This window comes from Myotis nattereri (genome assembly GCF_964212035.1).
Source record: "Myotis nattereri genome assembly, chromosome: 8".
NCBI lineage: Eukaryota > Metazoa > Chordata > Mammalia > Chiroptera > Vespertilionidae > Myotis > Myotis nattereri.
Genome location: NC_138083.1, coordinates 70,297,655 through 70,321,472, shown reverse-complemented (window position 1 = coordinate 70,321,472; position 23,818 = coordinate 70,297,655). Strand labels below are relative to the sequence as shown.

Genomic DNA, 23,818 nt, shown 5'->3' with positions numbered 1-23,818 from the left:
ACACCCCCGGCTGCCTCTAGTTCCGTCTGACAGTGATGGTGTGACCAGCATTGCTGAAAAGATCTAAACAGGACAAGTGGGGTGGCTAATGTAGGTAGAGGTTCAGGACCCATCTGCCTGGATGGGAAAATTGGTTAGAGGCTTTCCTAGTTCCCAAAGAGATTTTTTTTAAAAGGGGGGTGGGGGAACAGCTAGACAGAGAGAAATGAGTTGCTCAGCCCCACCAAGTTTCCAAGGTTGAAACTGCATTCCATCCCATTGCCTTTGTCTAGGTGACTTCAGTAGGAGTGGCCAAGCTCACCTAGAGAAGCATCTCAGAGACCAGGAAGGATGCTGTTCAGGCCTTTGTAATTGAGCCCAGGAGCTGTTTCAGCTTCTGAAAGGAGTCAGAGCCAGGGTTTGTCTGCCTGCCTTCTAGAGCTGCTGCTTTGTTTTGGCTCAAAAGAGGGATCTGATAGTTTTGGCACCTGAGGAGTTTGAGCCAAGCTGCGAAACCAGGACCTCCCTGGGTGAAGATCAAGGCAGCCTGTGTTCGGCTTCACCAGCATTTCCAGTTCCCCGGCAGGGGGATGGGCATGATCAAGGGAGCACACAGGGAGCCACACTCATTAGTGGAGGCACACAGACCGCGCAGCAGTGAACAGCGGGGAACGGGGAACGGGGAGTGCTTTCCTTTAGGAAGACACTCCAGCCCATTCCACAGGCTCCCGAGAATGAACTTTCCCCACAATTCAAGGCAGTGTGCAGTGTAGGGAAGGGAAAAGAGTACATCAGGAGACCCGAGTTCCAGCTGTACCTTGGTGTGTGGTTTTGGGTGAGCCACTGCGCACCCCTGAATCATTCTGTACTAAAAGGGATCACACCCTGACTCTGAAACCTCCGTTCCCAGCATCCATCATCCTGCCCCTCACTCCCGCCCCCAGCTGGGTCATTCAGGAAGTACCTAAAACTTGCAAATGTAGGTTTAGGTAATATGGGGGTTTTCTTCCTCCTTCCCCCATACTGCTCCACAAAAGTGTGTCTCTTCCTGGAATCCCATTCTGCCTTCATGAGAGGCTGAAATCTACAGAAACAGCCAGAAGTGCTGTCCTGGCTTCCTCGTATTTGTTCTTGGTGAAGGTGGCTTTAGCTCCCTCATGTTTCATCCTGCTTTCCAGGGAGTCACCTGTCCTCAGGTTTATAGACACTTTAGCTTACAAGATACATTTTTCTTTTTGGCCAAAAAGTAGCAGGGTAATAAGAGAATTTCCCCCTAACTTCCTGTGAGACATTGAGCCTCTCAGAATTCTCCCTGGTGGGCAGTTTCTTTAAATGCCATCTCATTCTCAGACCGGTCATGGGATTATTTTTCCATTTGGGTAGGCAGAAGTTGTGGTACCCTGTGGCATTATTATAATATCTCACTTTGAAGTTTTCAGCTCTTAAGGTTTTCCTTTGAAAGCTCTTTCATTTAGGAAGTAAAATGATAGCTAATGTGTAAGTGTAGCTGTCCTGTGGCATGAAGGGTGTGGAGATGCCAAACATTGTGACTGTTTGGGAGTGACGGCCGTTCTCGCACTCCACTCCTCCCCTGGGTACTGGGATCTGTTAATTTTGTGAATTTCAAGTCATTTTCTGTCTGCTTTCTGGACTCAGAAAAATGGCTTGCTTGAAATGCAAGGAGCAGACATCATCAGTCAGATACTCCTCCTAGCATTTGCTCCATGGAAGCCCGGTGTGATTTGTGGATGAAGATGCTAGTGATGAATTTACTGTTTGCCAATTCGCTGCTTTCCTTCCATCTCACTGGGCCACGGGTTCAGCTGGACAGCCAGTCAGCTGCCCTCGGGGGTTCTTGCAGATGTGCCTCACCTCCTGGCACATCAGGTGGGACCTGTTACAAGTGAAATACTTGAAACTTTTCTGGGGCCAACAGCCTCTGACACCATTCTGCTGGGTGGGAGGTGGGCTCTTTCTGACCAGACTGGGGCACTGTTCAGCCACTGGTCACATTCCTCACTTCAAACTGAAATTCAGTTTGGCTTTGAGTATAGGGACACATGGTGGTGGACTCATCTCCTTCGGTGTTTGTTTTGACCAAAAGTTTATTTTTCTAGTGCATTTTCTAAGTCGAAGTGGTGAAAACATGTAATTTTAGTATGCATGACTGAGTCTCCAACAATAAAAATCCCTGTAAGAACGAATGTGTGTGGAGTCCCTTTGTGACAATGGCAGCTTGGATTACAGTTCTGAAGCTTTGCTATTCCTGGTGTGCAGGCCCGGCAGAGCCTCCCTGCAGCGGAGGCAGGAGGGCACTGACAGCAGTGTGTCCTACAGACGCAGGGCTGCTGCGCTGGAGATGACGTGCAACTAGGAGACACCACGGATGCCCAGTGGTGCAGTGTGCACGTTTTTTGGTTCTCAAGGCCCAGATATACTTTCTGGACCAGCCCTGAATCCTTCTAGTGACAGCGAACAGTTCCTGAGAGCTCAAGTGGGCTGAGCATGATGGTGTCCTTCACAGATAATCTCATTTAATTGTCAGGCACCCTTAGTGAAGCGGAATTACTGCCCCTGTGGGATACGTGAGACACAAGTTGAGCATTTTGCCCGAGGACACACAGCTATTCCAGTACAACTGGGATTCAAAGCCAGGCAGTCAGCCCACTATTTTCTCCTGATGGTGCTAGGCTGTGCACTTCTCTTTTATTCTTATTGTCAGCCCACGCACGGAACACAAAAGGGAGGAACTTTTAGCGTGAGGAACACATTATTCTAGAAGCTCCTACAAGGAAACCCAGACTCCTTGGGAGGTAACGGGTACGGCCTGGTCAATGGCCTCTGCATGCTGAGCCATTCCTCTGCCTGTCCCACTTGTTTCTGTAGAGGAGCGCGCACTCTGCCCCAGAGACAAAGCCCAGGCCCTACGGTGGGCCTTGTGTGTTGGTGATGACTCAGCTGAGAAACACTCCTGCAGGAGGTCCGTACATTCTCTGTTGGCTTCTGATGACTCGACAGGTAAGTACTCACATTGCACCATCGCTCTTCCGGTCAGCCTTCCCGGAGGAGCCTGTGGAGCTTAAGCTCAGTCTGTTCCTCACATCTGGAAAAATGGAGCTAATGGCTCCTCCCTTCTCACCTGATAGCAGTGCTACAAGGTAGTTAGGACGCACTTTATAAGCCACTGGAGTTACTGTCTATGTTATGAGGCAGCCTTTTCTTGTTTCTTTCCTAAAATACCTTAGTTTCCCTACTGCCCACTCTTTACATAGAACTGGTTTGGCATTCCTATAATAAATGGCAGCAAATGTTTCACATTATTGCATTTATAGCTGAGTAATAAAATCATTTAAGGTGCTACTTTACTGGGGAAAAAATGTTTTTAACTAAATGTTCACCCTCTTACCTGATAAGGTGCCAGCCATTAGGGATCCAGTGACCTAGTAAAATACTAGCTGCTGCCTTAGCGGATTACTAGCTTTCCTTTACTAATGATGGGTACGCTTAGAGAGCCAGCTGACTCCCCTGTGGGTCCAAGCAGTCTCTAGTTTATCTTGTCTCCTACATCCTAGTAGGCCAAGGGACAGTGGGGCCTAAACTGAAGAAAACGAAGTCAGCCTGGGGTTTGTTTCTGTGTAACTGAGGGCGGATCACTAAGTTCTCTAAGTATTGGTTTGACCTGGAAAAGAGAGAATCACCACCACCTTGCAGGGGTGTGGACAATGCCTGTTCATTGCTTGGTACATGTAGGTATTTATGTGGTAGTCATGACTGTTCTTCACCCGAGGTTACAGGCATCGCCTGGTGAGTCACCCAGCAGGACTTAGAACATCGCTGAGTAGGTAACACGATGGATACAAAAGACCAACACAAAGGAGTAAAGAGATGAAGTGCTGCTCCCGTTAGTAAGCACAAGCCTGGTACCTGCCATCCATCTGCAAAAATCAAATGCATGACTCATATTATTGAATACTCATTTTAGCTTAATGTGTAAAAAGAAAAATACAGCCAAGAACTTGGACCAAAAAGCTGTCCTGGTTTAAATTAAGCCTGAGTTAGGATTGGGTCCAGAACATCAAAAGCACTGACAACCAGGTCCATGGTCATTCTTTGGCAGTACCTTTGGTTGTCAAGAGAAAGTTATTTCCCAGCGAAATGAGTACCTTGTAACAACCACCTAGAAAGTAAATAGCCAGGATGGGCCTACAAGCTTTCTCCCAGATGTATCTAGGTCTCACAGATGTTGCCTTTGATGCATCCCTACAGCATACTGCGGACCTCAAAGCCAGGGCATCGGGGTGAGATGACACCATGAGGTCTGACGATTCAGAATACCCCCGCTTCACAGTCTGACCCTGGGCTTAGGCAAGATGCCGATGTCTATGCTTGTTTGTGATTCAGCACTCACGTGTGTCATCACTTCAATCTTGGCTAAACTATTGGGCTTCCAACTTAAAACCATGCACAGCAGGGACACTGCCCCCTAATTTTTAAAGAAAATTTGTTTTTTTAAATTAAATATCAAAGTTTCTATCGTGATAAAAAATTTAAAAACTTTATTGGACTTTATTAAACCTATGTTACAGTTTAGTATTGCTTTTATTTTGAATTATATAAGGTGGGGGAGGGAGGTGTACCATGTTTCTGAAGTTTAGGACCTTTAATGGGTTTAATCTGGGTGGCCCTGCTGTTAAGGAAAGTGGGGTATCTGCTTTACACTGGAAAAGGGCTAAACCTGCCCTGTCTGCCCCCCAAATCCTTTACAACCTTATCTCTGTACCCCAACATTAACCACTGGTTTAAAAGATGGTGGTTCCAACAATTCCTATTATCAAGCCCTGCTTCCCTACCCCCCATACCTGCACCCCAACCGAGTGTATGCCCTCTATGTTCCCTGTGTTTAATTCTGTAAGAACACCTCAAATCTAGCCTGCACTAGATTTTGGCTGAAAATCTATGACTTTGAATATTGTCCAGTAGCTTTTTAGCCCATATTCAGATTACCAGCTACTACCAGAGTGCTTAAGGTGGGTTAAGCACTTGACAAAGTAGCTTTACTCTCTAAACAATCTTATGTACTAGGTACTATCTTTTGTTCAAACAAAGAAAACAGTGAGGCTCAGGCAGATAGTTATCACCCAGGGTCATAAAGCTTAGTATATCCTCAATAAATATTAGCTGTTTGACAAGAGAAAATGGCAAACCTGATGCAAACCCAATCAGACTTCCAAGCATATGCTCTTGGCCATTCTTAAGGGACCACACCTCCATCCTTCTAACACCCTCTTCCTGCCCCTCACGTACGTATCAAACCCAGGTGTTTAAACCAGAATCACTCAGGAATCTACTTCTCCCCCCGTATCTAATCACCTGTCAATTTTTAAATTTTAATTACTAAGCAGCTCTGAGCTGTCAATTTCTCTCCTTCCTCATGTTTACTTCTGTTTCAAATCTTACATGGACTACCTGGTCTTCTCTCTCTAAACCCATTCTCTAGGTATACAGTGAATGAAGACACAATTTATTCATGCCACTATGAATATGCTCCCCACTGCCCTCAGCGTAAGGTCCAAACTCTTTAGTGTGGTTTATAAAGCCCTTCCTAACCTAGTCCCTGCCCATTTCTCCCCCGTCCAGCTTTATTAAACAAGTCTTAAAAAATCTCCCTGCCGTGACCGGTTTGGCTCAGTGGATGGAGCGTCGGCCTACAGACTGAGGGGTCCTAGGTTATATTCGGTCGAGGGCATGTACCTTGGTTGCGGGCACATCCCCACTGGGGGGTGTGCAGGAGGCAGCAGATCGATGTTTCTCTCTCATTGATGTTTCTGGCTCTCTGTCCCTCTCCCTTCCTCTCTGTAAAAAATCAATAAAATATTTTTTAAAAAATCTCCCTGCCTTTAACATGCAGACTCGTCTACTCTCCAGCAATGCCATCCCATTTCCCATCTCTTAGCTAACTCCTAACAATTCTTGGCTTAGACGTCACTTTTTCCAGGAAGCCTACCATGACACCCCCACCTGGGCACCTTTGAATTCCTAAGTCACAGGACTAGTCACACCACATTGTACCAGTTGTCAGCTCATTTTCACCCTCTTGGAAACTGTGAGTCAAGATGGTAGAGCGAGTGTCTGTCATTCTTAAAGCTGTATCCCAGAACCTGAAGACCTCTGTCTCCTTGCCTGCTCCCTCTCCAGGAGGGTTCCCGCCAGTCCCTGCCCCTGCCTCTCACCTACCCAAGCATCTTGCCCGGAGAAGGTACCTATTGGTACACTTTTTGAATGAGTTCAAGACTTTACTCACCAGCCCTTAAGTTTTAGAAGGAATAGATGCATTCTGCTGGTAAATCTGGCTGCCTATATAAGTCTAAAAAATACAGAATGGCTGCTAATTCATAAAAGCTGTTAAAGAAAGGGCCTTAAAAGCGTAAGTCTATTTTAATCAAATACCTTATAGTGCAAATATAGTAAATTCACATGCATTTTACTTTTACATACTCATAACAAAATAATTACATAGACTAAAGTGGCAGTTTTTTCCTAAGTGAGTCCTCATTTTAACCAAACCTACAAAGCATTTATTGAAATTAATGTTCTGGCAAAGCCACATACTTGAATCGAGCAGTGTCAATGTTGTAGTATAAAAAAAAGGAAGTCTCAAGATGCAGAAGCAGTAGCCCTATCAGCAACCCCTCTTCTGGGGAAGGACCCACACACATACTCCGTCGCCCAATTACTACGATGCTATACCTCCTAAGAGTTTACGGACTGAACAGAATGCTTGTATCAACAAGTAAAGACTTTCACAGAGGAAAACTGTCATAGAAATACATTATTACTTTTTTTTCCTGCTCCTTAAGGATATTGCAATAGAAATATATTAACGATGGCCTCAAATATCCAATATTTTTCTATTTTCTATTTTAAATCAAAGTTGTAGGAACCTACAGGTCTTAATAAAGAACTCTCTTCACAGCACAGCTGTAGTTCACTTTACAAGGCAAAAATGTTCCCTTTGCACTATATCCTTAAAAATAAACAATGTACATGTAAATAAAAAATTCAGATCCTGTATCAATCATATTCAATCCTGCCTTGGGATATACACTTGGATATAGTCAACTTCGCAAAGCATTCACTTAATATTTTAGTTGAAGCAAAAGTACAAGGGCGTTCAGCAAAGGGAGCCTTTCTGTGGTGTCCCTGGCACTCAGAGGTTCAGCTGAAGTCTCGATTGGTGAGGACAACTGGAGCCACGAGGGTCCAGGCGTAGAGGAGGAGGCAGACCCAGCTGGAGCTGATCTTGACCCACACAGCTGGCCACTTGCTGGTAACATTCTGGAACTCCGCATCAGGGCTAAGAAAACAGAAGGAAGTCAGGAAAAGGAGCCTGATACCAGCATCGGGCAGCCCCCCAAACAAAGCCAGGAAATTCTCCAGGGAAACTTGGCTGACACTAATCCTTACTAAGGTTCCAGAAGGGACCTGAGGAAACTGCTTTTAGTTTTTATGAGCAGGGAACCCTACTTCTCCAATGGCTTTTATCTTCTTGCCAGCATGAAGAGCCCTAATCTTTGGGCAAAGTTCTACGGGAACATCTGGCTGTTCTAGATACTGGTAAAAGTCTAGATTGAAATGGTCTCCATGAAACTCTCCTTCCTTACCAATCATTACTTCGATCAGAATATTCTGTATGACTCTCTCTAGACACAGAGAAAAATTAGAGAACAAAGACTGGCTTTATGTCATGATTGTCTCTCTCAAGCACTCAGGTTTGGTAGAGCTCCCCATAATCTGCCCTGTAAGAATCCCAACTGGATTTTAAATCCAAGAGGAGAAAAAGTCAAAAGTATTTCAGAAAAGAGTCAGCACCGAACACAACCTGTTATATAGGTAAGAGAAGGGGATTCTAACGTCAGGAAAATGGATGGAGAGTTTACAGTTGGCCCAAGGAGGCTAAGTGATCTTCCATCTGTGTTGTCTGAGCCTCCTACCTGTACCAGCCAGTCACGGTCATCATGATGTACAAGGAAGCCAGGCAGAGCATCAAGTGGAACATAGCGTAGCTGTACTGAACTCCCTCTTTCTCGTTGTCCATAGCCCGCCGAGGCTGTCCCTCTTCTTCATCGCTGGCACCGTTGGTAGTTGTTTCACGGAGGATCACGCTTTCACTTCCTGACAGGGTCAGCTTACTTACCTGGCTATTGGTAGACGTGCGGAAGCTAGAAAGTGATGCCAAGGAAAACAAATCAGAAATGGGCATGAAGATGAACTGCTGCCATTGGCTTATATGCATGAAGGCTATTTCTGAACTGCTCCTACTTTGGGGCCTGACGGGCTGAAAGGCCCTGCTTGAAGTTCTGAACTGGTGCCTGCCATCACAAGATAGACAGTACTCTTACCAGTTAGTACTTGATGGTTTAACTGCTTAGGAGTTTCCCCAAACATACTATGCTCTCAATGTCTACTTCCATGACTTCACACATACCTCTCCTATCTTAGAATGTACCACCCTCCAACCTTCTCCCAGATAACTTACTTATCCTTCAGTTCTCTGGCCATGTGCCATGTCCCCTGGAAATCCTTCTCTGACATCACCCCATCACCAGGCTGGGGTAAATTCCCACAGCTCTTTATGCTTCCCTCTGCCATAGCACTTACCATTCCTGTCTTTCTTGCTACTCACAGAACTCCTTAACAACAATGACCTTAGTCATCTATGCTTTCTGGCACATAACAGATGCTCATTAAAGTTTGTTAAATGACTCAATAACAAAATACATATAAATAAAGGACAAAAACTACATGATCACCTCAAGAGACATAAAATACTGCACTTGACAAAATCCTTTTTAATATAACAAAAGCACTCCAACTAGGAATAGAGGAAAATTTTCTCAAAATAATAAAGGGCGTTTATGGAAAACCCAGTGCTAAAATTGTAATAGTGAAAGACTAAAAGCTTTTCTAAGATCAGGAACAAGACAAATACTATATTCTCATTCAAGCTAGAACAATTAGGCAAGAAAAAGATAATAGGCATTCAGATTGGAAAAAGAAGATATAAAATGATCTCTATTGGCAGATGATATGACCTTGTATATGGAAAGTACTAAGGAATACACACTCTTAGAATCAATAAACAATCTTGCAGGATACAAGATTAATATACAAAAATTAATTCTACTTCTATATATTAGCGATCAACAACCTCAAAGATAAATTAAGAAAAAAATTCATTTACAATGTCATCAAAAAAAAAAATATTTAGGAAAAAATTTAACAAAAGAAATTTAAGACTTCTATACTAATAACTATAAACCACTGAAAGAAATTAAAGACCTAAATGAGACATCCTATGTTCATGGACTAGAAGCCTTAATATTGTTGAGATGATAATACTCTCCAAGTTCATGTACAGATTCAACTCAACCCCTTTCAAAATCCCAATTACCTTTTTTATTTTTTGGCAGAAATTGACAGGCTGAACCTAAAATTTACATGGAAATGCAAGGGACTCAGGAGAGCCAAAACAATCTTGAAAAAAAACACACAAATTTGGATGACTCACACTTCCCAATTTTAAAATTTACTACAAAGCAACAGTAATTAAAAAAGTGGTATTGGCTTAAGGATGGACATACATATCAATGAAGTAGAATTATGAATCAAGAAATAAACCATTACATTTATGGTCAACTGATTTTTGACAAGGATGCCAGGACAAGTCAATGGGGAAAGAATAGTCTTTTCAACAAATGGTCTGGGACAACTGGATATCCACATACAACAGAGTGAAGTTGGACCCCAGACCTCAAACCATATACAAAAACAATAAAAAGACAAATAAGCCGGTTTAAAACATCCAACTGTCCATCAATTGATGAATGGATAGATAAATGAAATGTAGTGTTATCACACAATGAATATTATTTCCAGCAACAGAAAGGAATTAAAGACTGACATATACTACAACATGGATGAACCTTGAAAACATACTAAGTGAAAGAAGCCAGTAACAAGACCATATAGTGTATGATTCCACGCATATGAAATGTCTGAAAAGCAAATCTAGAAACAGAAAAGAGATGACTGTCTGCCGGGACAGGAGGGTAGGGGGAATGGGGAGTGACTGCTAATGAGCATGGGTTTTCTTTCTAGGCAAGGAAAATGTTAAAATTGACTGTGGTGATGGTTGCACAACTCTGAATATACTAAAAACTACCGAACTGTACGTTTTTAAAGGGTGAATTTTGCGGTATGTGAATTTTATCTTTAAAAAAGAAAAGGCCAAAAGAAAAACAAACAAAAATTTGAAAACAAATGAGTATAGCTGTGTTTCACAGAAACTATTAACAAAAATAGGCAGGCAGACTAGGGCTGCAGTTTGCCAATCCCCACTTTAAGCAATCATTAAAACAAAACAAAACAGGTAAATCTACACATAATGTTATAGAAAGCTGTCCAGATTATAATGACAAATTTGTATTTTAGAATAGTAAGTGTATTTATATGGCATGTTCCTAATTTATTTACCTTATTTATGTATTTTTTTAAAGATTTTTATTGATTTTTAGAGAGAGAAAGGAGAGGGAGAAAAACATTGATGTGAGGGCAATACATCAATCAGCTGCCTCTCATACCCCCACACTGGGGATCAAGCCTGCAACTGGGCCATGTGCCCTGACCAGGAATTGAACCAGCAACCTTTCAGTACAATGGATGACGCCCAACCAACGGAGCCACACTGGTCAGGGCCCTAATTTATTTTTAATATATTATATTAAAAGTGATATAAAGGGCCAGAAGGTTGAGAACCACTGCTGTACACCATAAAGGTTGCAGGTTCAATTCCTAGTCAAGGCACATAGCTAGGTTATGGATTTGATCTTGGGTTGGGGCATGTGAAGTTTTTAAAGATAAGCCAACCTATTTTCAGAGCCACTGCTCTAGCTGATTTGTTTCTCCTCCTAAACAAATGAGAAGGTATCTCTTTGTAACATTGGGAAGAATTATTTGATGAGAGGATTTAATGAGTTTTAAGAAATGGGTAACCGAGGCAAGTCGAGGACTTTTAATAAAGAAGAGTTAGGCTTTTACTAAAAAATTCCTCATATACTTTTTGAAAGCAAAAAAGCTGCTTCACCCATATTACCTTCATGAGAATCTTGTTCTAAGTATTTTTAAACTTACCTAGAATACACAAGGCACAAAACTAAGGTTAACAGCCCAATAAAATTCCCCGTCTCCAGAAGATGCCCACTCTGCATTGGTGGAGCAGAGGTAGGGACCAGAGCAGTTGAATTTGCAGGAGCCAAGGTTGGTGCGGTCAGGTGTGTAATGATGCTCCATAGGCTTGGGTTGCAGGAATGATCTGAAAATGGGAAATATTTTATTATCTTTAGTGACAACCCATCCTGTTCCTATAAAGGATTTGAAGGATATGGCTACACATGCAGTCATGACATAAAACATGGGAATGCTATATTTAAAAGAACTTGAAATTTAGCAGTCAGCAACATATCTGTGTTGCAATTAGTGACTTAGTTTTGGAAAAAAAAGAATAATTTGTCAAATTTCACAAACATCAATCCTGATTTTACTGGTTTTGACATTTAATAAATTTTCTTGGTTCTACAATTATGCAAAGGCTTTGAGCATAAGGAGTTTACCCCTAATTTTGTTGTCACATACTGACATAAGAATATAATAAAAGTTGAGCCTGGCTGGTGTGGCTCAGTGGTTAAACGTCGACCTATGAACCAGGAGTTCATGGTTCCATTCCTGGTCAGGGCACATGCCTGGGTTGTGGGCTTGATCCCCAGTGTGGGGTGTGTAGGAGGCAGCCGATCAATGATTATCTCTCATCATTGATGTTTCTCTCTTCCTCCCTCTTCCTCTCTGAAATCAATAAAAATATTTTTTGAAAAAAGCTGAGTCATTATTAGAGATTCTGCAATAATTGTTTTCCTTTCAAAGGAACCCACAGAATACTCTATTAAGAAACAACCCTATAACTGCCCAACTGGTGTGGCGCAGTGGTTGAGCACCGACCTATGAACCAGGAAGTCACAATTCGATTTCCGGGTCAGGGCACATGCCCGGGTTGCAGGCTCGATCTCCAGTTGGGGGCATGCAGGAGGCAGCCAATCAATCATTCTCTCTCATCATTGATGTTTCTATCTCTCTTTCCCTCTCCCTTTCTCTCTGAAATCAACTTAAAAATATTTTTTAAAAAAGAGAAACAACTCTATAATAACTACAAAAGATTTCCTACAGCTGTTTTCCTCTAGAGCCCGTAACACCAAAGTAAAATACAATTAAAACAATTCTACAAAGAGCCAAGACAATCTTGTCTTTTCTAGCTCTCAACCAATTTGACTTAGTCCAGGGAAAAGCCTAGAACAGCAATTTTCAACTGGTGTACCACAAGAATTTTTAAAACATGCAAAATCTGACTATTTAGTCAGGGGCACTAATCTTTTTCCCCTTAGATTGTCAAATAAAAAATGACTACAGCCAACATTATAGTCATCAGTGAGAATCAATCAAAATTATACCTATTGTGTTTTTTTTTGTCAGGTTGGCAAAAAATAAAGGTTGGAAATCGACAGCCAAGACTAACATAAAGGATTGCAGTTCCTTAGACTGTCAGCGAGGAGTAGCTATGAATAGACATGGAGAATAAAACCTGAAAGGCAAGTATCTGCAGTGACATTATACTTTCCAGTGAAGTTTCAGTTTTCTGTTTGTTCATTTGTTTGAATCTGCTCTAGCTTTACTTTTTACTCTACCAAAGGAATAATTTCCTACTTTCATCAGATGAATGTGTTATTGCCATTCTCTTACCAGGCTCATTGGTCAGGGCTGACCATGTAAGGTATATGGTGTAGAGTGTGATGATGGAGGACTGCAGGAGGCCAGAACGAGGGTGGTGTTCCTATAGAATCAAAAAGAAAACAATGCTACAGGGATTGCAAGGGCTGACATTCTAAAACTTGGTGTACTTCTCTGGGATCCACTGAACTGTTATTCACTAAGAACCTTCTGATGTTGAAAAGATGACAAGTAACCTTTCAGTTTGAGCTAGCTTGAAAAAGAACCCAGGAAGAGGAAGCATATATTCTTGGTTCTCAAGGCATTTCATAATCCTGGAAATTCCTGTTTATCACACAAAGGCTTCGATTTATTAGTCTCTTAGTGTAGCGGAATCTAAACTCAGCTTTGCCACTAACTAGCTGGGTAACCCATCATCTCTCTGGAACTTCACTTTCCTCATTTTTAAAGAGGGGTGATGTCTAGATGTTCTTTTCACATCCTATATAATAAAAAGCTAATATGCAAATCAACCGAATGGCAGAACGACCAGTCGCTATGACAAGCACTGACCACCAGGGGGCAGACGCTCAACATAGGAGCTGCCCCCTGGTGGCCAGTACACTCCCACAGGGGGAGCGCTGCTCAGCCAGAAGCCGGGTTCACGGCTGGCGAGTGTAGTGACGGAGGCGGGAGCCACTCCCACCTCCATGGCAGGGCTAGGGACACCTTGGGGGATGTCCGACTGCCAGCTTAGGCCTGCTCCTGCATGGGGAGTGGGCCTAAGCCAGCAGTTGGACATCCCCCGAGGGGTCCCGGACTATAAGAGGGTGCAGGCTGGGCTGAGGGACAACCCCCCTGCCGCCAGTGCACGAATGTCGTGCACCAGGCCTCTAGTTTCATATATAAAACTCCATTAATTTTTAAAAGTATGTTATTTAAGTGATAAAACTTAGGAGCATGAGTTTTGTTTTTAAGTATTAAAAATCAATTCTTTTTTCTAGTTTAATCCCCCTAAAATATCTTGGCTAATGATTCATAAAAATCATTCAAGTTGTAAACAATCTTATGAAATTATAAATTCTCAAGTTGCTTAGGTTTTCTTAAATGATAAGAAAATTACTCATTTAATTATACTACAGGCAACTCAATGGCACTTTTTATAATTACTAAGTTATAATTATGAAGACTTTATCATAATATGGAAAAATGTTTAATTTGGACATAAATTCATATAGGAGGTTACCTAGGTTTCAAGTTTAGCATTAATTAAAAATCCCACAGGAGGAAGAAGCAGAAAACCACCATACCTGAATTTTTGGATGAATGGATATAATAGAAACCACAACACAAAGGATCAGATTAATACTGATAAAGAACTTGTTCTCTGTGCAGCCATCTGGTTTGGTATAGTATATGTAGAGCAAACTGACAAAGAGGATTGAAGCAATATACAGGATGCTTGTGACAGATAGTAAAACTGAAAAGAAAAAAAAACCACAATATGAATATCCCCAATCCTAACAAACTTTTATAAATGAAGACCAATTTTCTTCTCCGTATAAAAATAAAGAGACATTATTTCACTTTTATGTTGGTTACTAATTTACAGTGAAATGACAGAAGCCCTAAGGTTGAAGTTTCAGATTGTGTTCGAGTTGGCTCAATGTTAAATTACAAAATCCACCAAACAACTGAATTCACTTCCTGGATTACCTAACTTGAGTTCATGGGTTAAAAAACCAGACATCTGATCATTCTAACCAGAGTAAATTCTAACTAAATACAAAATATTGTTCATTATAAGCTTTTCTTAGGAACCTAAAAGATCTCTTAGCATTCAAAATGTCCCAGTTCACAGCAAGCTCAGTGCTAGGGATGGTGTTAGCACTAAACAGAACAGACAGGCATCTTTTGTGGTCATTTTTCCTCTGTAGCCGCTGGCTACATAAACCTGTTTCCTATCACAACATGACCACATCAGCGGGATGATCGATTAGTCGAGGGTGCTCCATGATCGCCCCAAAGAGGGAGGCCCAGGCCACCGACCAGTGGGCTGTGGCGGGTGGGCGGGGCCTCCCTCTGTGGGGCAATCCATCTCGAAGCCCTGGCTGGGTAGGTGGGGCCTACCTCTTTGGGGCAATTGATCGCAGGGCTCCTGGACTATGAGAGGGCACAGGTAGGGCTGAGGGACACCCCCATCCCCAAGTGCACGAATTTCATACACTGGGCCTCTAGTGTTACTATAAAATAATGATATACATTAGGTTACTAGCAGAGTTCTTAATGCTTTTCTATCTGAACATACAAGATTTCTCTACTTTTAGTTTCTCCAAAGTAGGGCAAATCTACAATTCATTATTAAACTCTCCTATAGTTGGAGTGATCCAAAATGAATTATACAAAACAGAAGTAAATAGGTAAAAAAAAAAAAAGAAAGATAAAAAAGAAAGAAAGAAATTTTATTAGTCAGGAAGAAGGAAAAGTTTCAGGATTCCCAATCCATAATGATAGACAATTTAAAAAAATATTTTTCTGCAATAAATAGACATTACAGATTAAGTGACCAATAACAGAGCAATGGTTAAATGAATTATGGTATACCATGCCATGGAACATCAGGAATTGTATGGATTAGAATACCATTGCAACTGTTAAATGAGTAACACATACCTATGTTCACTGATAGGAAAGAATATTCATCATACAGTAAGTGAAAAGAGCAGCCCTAGTCAGTTTGGTTCAGTGGATAGAACGTCGGCCTGCGGACTGAAGGGTCCCCGGTTGATTCGCCCAAGGGCACATGCCTGGGTTGCAGGCTCAGTCCCCAGTAGCGGATGTGCAGGAGGCAGCCGATCAATGATTCTCTCTCATTATTGATGTTTCTATATCTCTCTCACTCTCCCTTCCTCTCTGAAATCAATAAATATATTTAAAAAATAAAAGAGAAACTTTCTGTATTAAAGGTTACCAAAATTAAAAAAAAAAGAGTAAGTCATAGAACAATGTATAGTATAAACCTATTTACATTTAAACATAACTGAATTCATGCTTATCCAGTTGGTGCTGTTTATATTATCTGTGCTACTACCTTCCAGTGGTTACATCTGGAGAGGAAAGTGGGTTGTTGCAAGTTGGTAGAGTTGCATGTTTTATTCTTTATAAAATTTTACCATCTGTGTTTATAGTAAAAATGGTACTATTTTTTTTTCAATTTAAAAAGAAGCATCCTAACTATATAAGATGAAAAGAAAACTAAACAATTTGATAGCATGTGCTAAAAATATCCATACCCTTTCACTCTTCTACTTCTGGGAATTTATTCTAAGGAAATAATCAGAAATGTACTCAGAAATATGTTATTAGGTATTTATTTCTGTACTGTAGCCAAACTTATTCACAAGCTGTGGGAAACCACCTATTATCTTCACTAGCAGAGAGGTGCGGACAAGGAGCCCAGAAGGCTGATGACCCTTGAGCCCTGGCAAAAGTCAGAGCTATGCACCCACTGTTTAGAGGAGACAATGGTAGCTGAAGTAACTTCCCCACCAGATAGTCATGTAAATCCTTACTGATAAGATAGTCTGTCTGTTACTGGAACTTGCCGGCCTGAGGGCTATGGGTGGATCCCAAACTGAATAAAAGGATGGCGAGGCCTGAGCAGAGGCAGAGTCCATCTTCTTGCATTGGGCTCTCACCTGGCCCTCCAATTTCCAAATTATCATTTCTTATCTCGTCTTTTTCATTTATGTGTGGCCCTTTCTCCAGATCCCGAACCCTGAACCACGTGGGACATGGGTCATTCACAACAAGCTTATTTTTAAGTTTTTAAAATGGTCAAACTATAAACTATTTGAAAATATATTACATTTAAAAAATAAATAAGACACAAACATATTATACATTTTTCAATGACTTTTTCCTATACATAGAAGATATACATGTAGACTAATATGTTAACAGTGAATAATAATTACTGGGGACTTAGATTTTGGGTAATTTTCGATTTTCAAGTTCTTGACACACAGCATCTATTATTTTATAATTGGGGGGGGTGGTGTGTGTGAGGTGGAGTCAGGGCAAGCAATCTCAACCATTATTTTTAAAACTAAAATACAGCTGGGTCATTGTTCCTAATAAGTGAAGGGTTCCCAAGTCCCCCCCCCCCCCCCCCCTATTTACAGGCTATAAATTATGTTCCCAACTTAAAAATTTTAAGTACCCTTTTTCCACCAAAAGGATTTTACAAGAGGTGTGGGGCCATACTCTGAATAAAGCAGTAAGTACTGTTCACTTTCTTCTGCCTATGTTGGCAGATGTCCCATATGCAGAATGCATCTGAGTCCCCTTGTCCAGGTAAACAATTCCCCCCTTATATAAATGCATGTAGTTACATTACAAATCTCAAAATAAATGAATTGGGGGGAATCCAATGATTTATATTATCTGTGCTACTCCCTTCCAGTAATGCATATAATTCAGAATTAACTCAATGGGAAAGTATAGTTTTTAAGTCAGCTCGACCCTGAAAGTTTGTACATTTAAATAAATGGATGTTTTTCTTGTTCACCCTGTTTCATGTAGCATAATGCAGTGTGGCTCTCATAGTTGAGTTAGATACTTACCAGCATACCAGCACCTTGGGTTTCCTTCTTCCATTCGATTTACACATGATTCATTTATAGAGTGAGCCATGTCTACCAACAGCACCAGCTGGATAAGAATGAAGATAAAGGCCCCAAGCATGCCAATAAAAAACCAGACTACAAGTCAAAAGAACAAAGTTATTCTTTACCATACAAGTAACATTTCACAATGTTGCTAACATTCTAAAAAGATTTCAATTCAAGTAAGAGATAGGTGGTAAAAACATATTCTGTCTCCAACAGTTCAGCAAGATAACTCCAATTCCAAAATCAAAGGCATTGTCTGAGGAGTGTTCTGTGGGCTTCAGATCTTTTAAAACTTGTTTTATCTTGTGCCAAAGGGAGCCTAGGATCTAACATTCCAAATACTACTATAAGCCTTTTCCCTTTACAGGGAGGAAAAAATCAAAGTGGAAATCCACATGTCACTCAATGCCATAGTAGCAGGCTAAGGAAGGAGGCTAAGACAGGGGTGGTAGAGCACATGAGTTATAAGTCCTTATGGTGACAAGCTCTCTGATAAACTGAGTATTGTCAAGTAAGAAGATAGACTGTTAAAATATTGACAAACAATTAACATATGGCTCCCGAACAGCTGAGAAGTGACCTGAATGCCTTAATATCTTAATATTAGTACCAAGTCAAATAATTGGACACCACCTCCTGTGTCAGTTCTGCAAAATCAATACTGAAAACATAGTTTTAACTTAATCATATAGAGTCTGTATATATTATAATTAATAGTTTAAATAGTGAGCCATACCTGTGGTGAAATAACCCCCAGGAATGTAGAAAGATCCAACCATGATACCAACAATGGCAGCAATTTTGAAGAACCAAAACCTATTAAAATATTTAAAAAGGCATTTATGAAATACTAATTTTCACCCTAATAGTGAGAAAATGAATTTCTAAAATGCAAAAATAAAGCCTTCGTAGCATTTCCAACATGACTTGACTTAGATCTTCATTTGATAGAGGCTACTTCATTCAGTACTTCACACAATTTAAGAATAAACAGCACAGGGAGCAGATCATTCACATTAAGAGGAACATGTACCCTTAGTTTCCCTACTTTTAGCACTTAAGGATAGGGCTTTTTCTAGAATTCTGAAGTGTTCTAGATAAACAATGTTAGCCAAATATAGGGCAATTAACTATTAGGTGTGGGGAAATGTTGTTTCCCAATCCTTCTTTTACAACATAGGATATAAGGGCCTTGCTCACAATTACACAGTTCATCACTGGCAAAGCCAAGACCAAACCTGGCTTTTAGTCCATGATCTTTAAAGACTCCTTGTATGGCAGAGTGGAAAGAATCAGGCTTTGGAGCTGGACAGACCTGAGTTTCAATCTCAGCTCCAACCTCATTGGCTGAGATCTCAAGCAATTTATATAACCTCTCTCAAATTTAGTTATTGCATCTATAAAAAGGAGATAATTTACTTATAAAGTTTACAAAACTCCCTTTACTCTTCAAACGAGAATTAGGGGAACTAGGGGCCAGGAATAGAAAGAAACAGAGTAAGTAAATCAGTAGCTCAAATATATCCACTGTTTATCTTTCTGAATACTATCCTATATAATAAAAGCATAGTATGCAAATTGTCCCCTGACCAGAGTTCTTCCGGGAGTTTGACCGGGGGCGCCTGGCTGGCCGGGGGAAGGGAGGGAGGCTTCAGCCGGTGGCGGCAGGCGGACAGGGGGAAGGGAGGGAGTACCTGGTCAGCAGCCACTAGGGACCCTACTAGTGCACGAATCCCGTGCACTGGGCCTCTAGTTTAAATATAACATGCACATCTTATCTTGTAACAATAGAAAGGAAAATAAATAAATATCTTTGTTTATGTGGTATCTAGCACAGTGCTTGAACTATTTCACAGGTGTTCAATAAAATCTAGAAACGTGAAACAACAGGCCTGGGGCGGAGGACAGAAGGAGTCAATCAATGGGGGGAAGGGAGGCACATGTAATACTTCAACAATAAAGACTTAATTAAAAAAAAAAAAAAAAAGATAAGCCAGCCGGTGTGGCTCAATGGTTGAGCACCAACCCATCAACCAGGAGGTCAGTTTGATTCCTGGTCAGGGCACATGCTGGGCTTGCAGATTCAATCCTCAGTAAGGGGCCTGCAGAAAGGCAGCCGATCAATGATTCTCTCTCATCATTGATGTTTCTCTCTCTCTCCCTCTCTCCCTTCCCATCTCTGAAATCAATAAAAACATATTTAAAACAGAAAATAAAGATAAGACTCTCCTCATCCCTTCTACCTCCTCCAATGCTACAGGTCTCCAATTGAAAATGACACCGGAAAAAAAAAAAAAAATGCCGAAACCGGTTTGGCTCAGTGGATAGAGCGTCGGCCTGTGGACTGAAAGGTCCCAGGTTCGATTCCGGTCAAGGGCATGTACCTGGGTTGCGGGCACATCCCCAGTGGGAGATGTGAGGGAGGCAGCTGATCGATGTTTCTCTCTCATCAATGTTTCTAGCTTTCTATCTCTCTCCCTTCCTCTCTGTGAAAAATCAATAAAATATATATATAAAAAAAAAAAAAAAGAAAGAAAATGATACCGAAACAATTTCACATGCACAATAGGTCAGACACACACCCGGGCCACTGATTTACATACTCTACTGCTCCCATCAGAATGGCAACATTAACTGCTGAATGCGAAGGTCCACACCATAATGTAACAAAGTAATAATAAATAAATCGTACATACCCATTGTGTATTGCTGCTCTGGGATCTTTACTTGTTTTCACTTTTAACATGAGTAGAGAAAAGGCAAAGAAAAAGATGGCCAAGGCAAAACTGATCCGATATACAGCTTTGAAACCGACCTGCACATTACAATCTGTATCAGCCTTTATATCGGCCACCTTGATTTTAAATCCCCCTTCACAGAATCCAGGAATCTGGAAAAAATAATGTCAATGTTATGGGAACACCCACATTTAAACAGATTCCACCCCACCATAGGAAAGTTTGGATTTAAGAAACTGACTACTTCAACAACTCCAAGACCATCCTGTGGGATTATTCTCCATGTCTTCCAATCATTTACAACCTTGTCACCAGAGAGTATAAACAACTTGCAATTTGGAAATAAAAGTGCAGTGCTCTCTTCTTTGTGCTTCTCTACTGATGAGGTTATCTCCCATTTTCCCAGGAATTTTCATGCTACAACTCACTCCTTTCAAAGGCCTGGATCAGTTTAAATGTTTAAGTTTTAGGACCACCCTTTTAATATCTGTTGCCTCTCTCGGTTGTTAGACTAAAACCTGAAGATGTTCACTTAAACTTCCTTTATTTCTGGGAAAGGACTAATCCCTTCATATTCTGTATCTTGACTATATCCCAAATTACAATGAATTTGATTGACTTTCGTAAGTGAAGAAATAAGTAAGAATATTAATGTCAACTAAAATTTTGCATTATATAAAAATAATCAGTACATTAAGGGTTCTGTTACTTCTACTAACCTTCTTCAGCTGATTTTTTACCCCTTCCGTTTGCATGATGCAGGATACAACAGTGCCCAGGATGAGAATAGAAGCATAAATAAGGCGAGTCACAGTGGAATTCTTACTGTTGGGACAGCAACCGCATAGCAAACACGATGCACCACCACAAAGGCATGGAACCTGTAATAAGCACATATGGCCATCTGAGAGCTTTCAGTGGACTCCTTCCTGACATAGGTATCCCAGAATAGAAAACGAAGCAAGCCAGACTTTGACAGTTCTAACAGAGAATTACAACTGGGAGGAAGTGGTTAAAAGTATGGGTTCTGGAGTCAATGTTATTTCTGCCACTTTATCTCAGCAAACCTTTTTCTCCATCTGTAACATAGACTCTAACAGAATCTTCCTCCCTCAGACATTACTGTATTAAATAAGCACTCAACACAGTACCTAAACATAGTAAGCGTCTAATAAATTTTATTTATATTCACACAGGTATCATATTATCTTTAAAAACAACATATCTTAATGAGAAAAATATACACCTAACTGCACTTGCTATTTACCAAGAACCCTCGTTACCAAATTTGATATTACAAGCAACATTACATGGAAGCCCTTATAAATAACTAGAGGCCCAATGCACAAAATTCATTCAAGAGTAGGCCTTCCTTCCCCCGCCTGCCGGCACCGGCTTCCCTCTGGCACCCGGGACCGGCTTCCCTTGCAGCCTGACTTCATGGGGAAGGACATCCAGTCAAATTAGCATATTTCACTTTTATTATTATAGATGATAGCAAGAGCCATTATGCTCTATTCAAGAGTAACCTGGAGACATGGCCAGTGTGGCTCAGTTGGTTGGAGTGTCCTCCAGAACACCAAAAGTTAGTGGGTTCAATTCCCAGTCAGTTTGCATATGGGAGGCAACTGATAGATGTTTCTCTCTCATATCGATGTTTTTTTTCTCTCTCTCCCTTCCTTCCTCTCTCTAAAATCAATAAAAATAAATACATAAATAATAACCTGGAGATTCCTCAAAAAGTTAAACATAGAATTACCATAAGACCCAGTAATTTGAGTTCATCACTGAGCAACTGTGTGTGAATGTGGGTTTTGCAAGCATAGATAAACTCTTTCTTTCTCTTGCTAATCTGTCTTTTGTCACAGGTCCCTACTGTTAGGTCGGAGAGAGCCCAGGATTGGATACATGCAGACATGACAAGATAATGGACTTCCCCTGGAATTTCTCACAGATCAAGGTGCCAGACACAGATACCAGCTTCTTCTCCCTGAATTCACATACCCCCACACAGATAAGAACTTTGTCCTGAATATTCCGCCCATCCCCTGCAGCAGAGAATTCCTCAGCTCATGTCCCCGCCCCTCACCCAACCGCAGTATAAAAAAAGCGCCCCCCTCCCTGTTGGCGTGAATCCACGTGCCCTGTCCTTGGGGTACGTGGGTCTCCCGGGGACGCAGAATAAACCTTTTCCTTTCCTTTCTTTTCTGATTCACTGGACTCTATTTCTTGCGCCGCCTCCTGAGCCACCTAACCTAACACCTACCTACCAACCAAGGGTGGAAGAAAAGTTTTTACTCCCCTATTTTATAAATAGTGAGTTTAACCCACTTGTGGATTATAAAAATCAACTGACCAGAATTTTTTTTAATGTGGTAGAAAAATTGTACAGCAGATGGTAAAGGTAAGATTTCATGAAACTTGTGCCTACATGGATGTATTAACTCAACTATGTAAAATTTATTTACTTTGGGTTAAAATAAAAAAAACTTGGAAAGCCACTGCTCTCAAGGAACCTACCCTTTTTAAGATCCACAATCTTTTTAAAAATATATTTTTATTTATTTCAGAGAGGAAGGGGGAGGGAGTGAGAGAGAGAATCATCACTGCCTCCTGGGGATCCAACCCGAAACCCGGTATCAAACGTGATCTGGTTCATAAGTCCACGCTCAACATGGGGACGGGAGGGAGAGGGAGAGGAGGTGGGCGTAAGAAATGGTAGAGGAATGAGCCCAGACAGTCCCTCTGAAGTGAGTACACGAGGGAACTCCGCATATTCTGTTCTATAGGTCCTAAAATTCCCTTTTTAAAACATGGAGTTTACAATCTACAAAATGATTCAACTGTATCCCACAACAGCATTCCAGACGGAAGATGCTGGAGTTATTATCCTCGTCTTACGGGACTTACACAAGGTCCCCAAAGTTCAGACGGTGGCTTCCAATTTTGAATAATCTACAAGGCCTTCTTCCCCTTGCACCAGAACTGCACAGGCCTCGGTTAAACCCACAGCTCTGCCACACACTCTGTAGCTTTGGCAAATTCCGCGCTACAGGATAAAAATAGGATTCAAACCACGCAAATTAAATGGCGCCACCTTAAGAAGATGCTTCGAAATGAACCCAAGAGCTCCTGCTTTGGGAGCTCATTCCTCGGTCCTATTCCAGCGGCGGCTGAACCCCGAGGCCGGAAGGCTCCTGGGGGCGGGGCAACGGAAATTGTAAACAATGGCGGCCTGGCCTCCTGCGCTCATCAAACGCGGAAAGTGAGCCGTCTGCTCCCGATCGCGGATTTTGGCCTGGACCCTTGGATACTCTCCGCAGCTCAGGGCCGGTCCCTCCAATTCCCGGGCGTGTGCAGCCGAGGCCCGTTCGGGTCTGATCTCGGGGCTCACTATCGCCCCCCCTCGTCCAAATCACAGGTCAGACCGAGACACCAGCCCAGGAACTCACCCAGCTGGCCAGGGAGCAGACGCCCAGCACAGCTCCCATGGTGACGCCGGCGATGGAAGCGGCGGATCCGGAGGCTTCTCGCTGCGCGTGGTTACTGCCAGTTGAGGTGCCTCCTCAGAAACACCAAGGTTTCTCAAGCCGGAAACGCGCGGCCAGCGTCATT

The 23,818-nt window shown here is 41.7% G+C and overlaps 2 protein-coding genes across 3 annotated transcripts in view; one reads left to right on the top strand and one right to left on the bottom strand.

The window, feature by feature from the left end:
- TTPAL (alpha tocopherol transfer protein like) overlaps positions 1-12,675 on the top strand; it is a 24,161-nt gene extending 11,486 nt beyond the window's left edge. The window contains exon 6 of the mRNA XM_081096762.1: positions 12,559-12,675. The gene's annotated coding sequence lies outside the window, so the exon portion shown is untranslated. The remainder of the gene's footprint in view (positions 1-12,558) is intronic.
- On the bottom strand, positions 6,400-23,818 carry SERINC3 (serine incorporator 3). 2 transcript variants are annotated; one of them, XM_081096760.1, is made up of 10 exons: positions 23,656-23,818; positions 20,923-21,084; positions 20,162-20,355; positions 18,202-18,281; positions 17,418-17,555; positions 14,103-14,272; positions 12,826-12,916; positions 11,170-11,350; positions 7,971-8,198; positions 6,400-7,333 (listed from the first exon to the last, which is right to left on the bottom strand). In XM_081096760.1, the coding sequence occupies exons 1-10, from the start codon at positions 23,692-23,694 to the stop codon at positions 7,195-7,197; spliced, it is 1,422 nt and encodes a 473-aa protein (XP_080952886.1). In that variant the 5' UTR covers positions 23,695-23,818; the 3' UTR covers positions 6,400-7,194. The 2 variants fall into 2 exon arrangements, with proteins under 2 accessions (XP_080952886.1, XP_080952887.1); XM_081096761.1 differs by lacking the exon at positions 17,418-17,555 and having other exon boundaries at positions 23,656-23,790.

Bases quoted from the DNA above. Each gene is read 5' to 3' on its own strand.
- SERINC3 (XM_081096760.1), bottom strand. From the start codon at position 23,694: ATGGGAGCTGTGCTGGGCGTCTGCTCCCTGGCCAGCTGG. The intron at 21,085-23,655 runs GTGAGTTCCTGG...TGCTTATTACAG, and splicing joins TCTGCTCCCTGGCCAGCTGG to GTTCCATGCCTTTGTGGTGG. The intron at 17,556-18,201 runs GTATGGCTCACT...TTTGACTTGTAG, and splicing joins TGGGGGTTATTTCACCACAG to TCTGGTTTTTTATTGGCATG.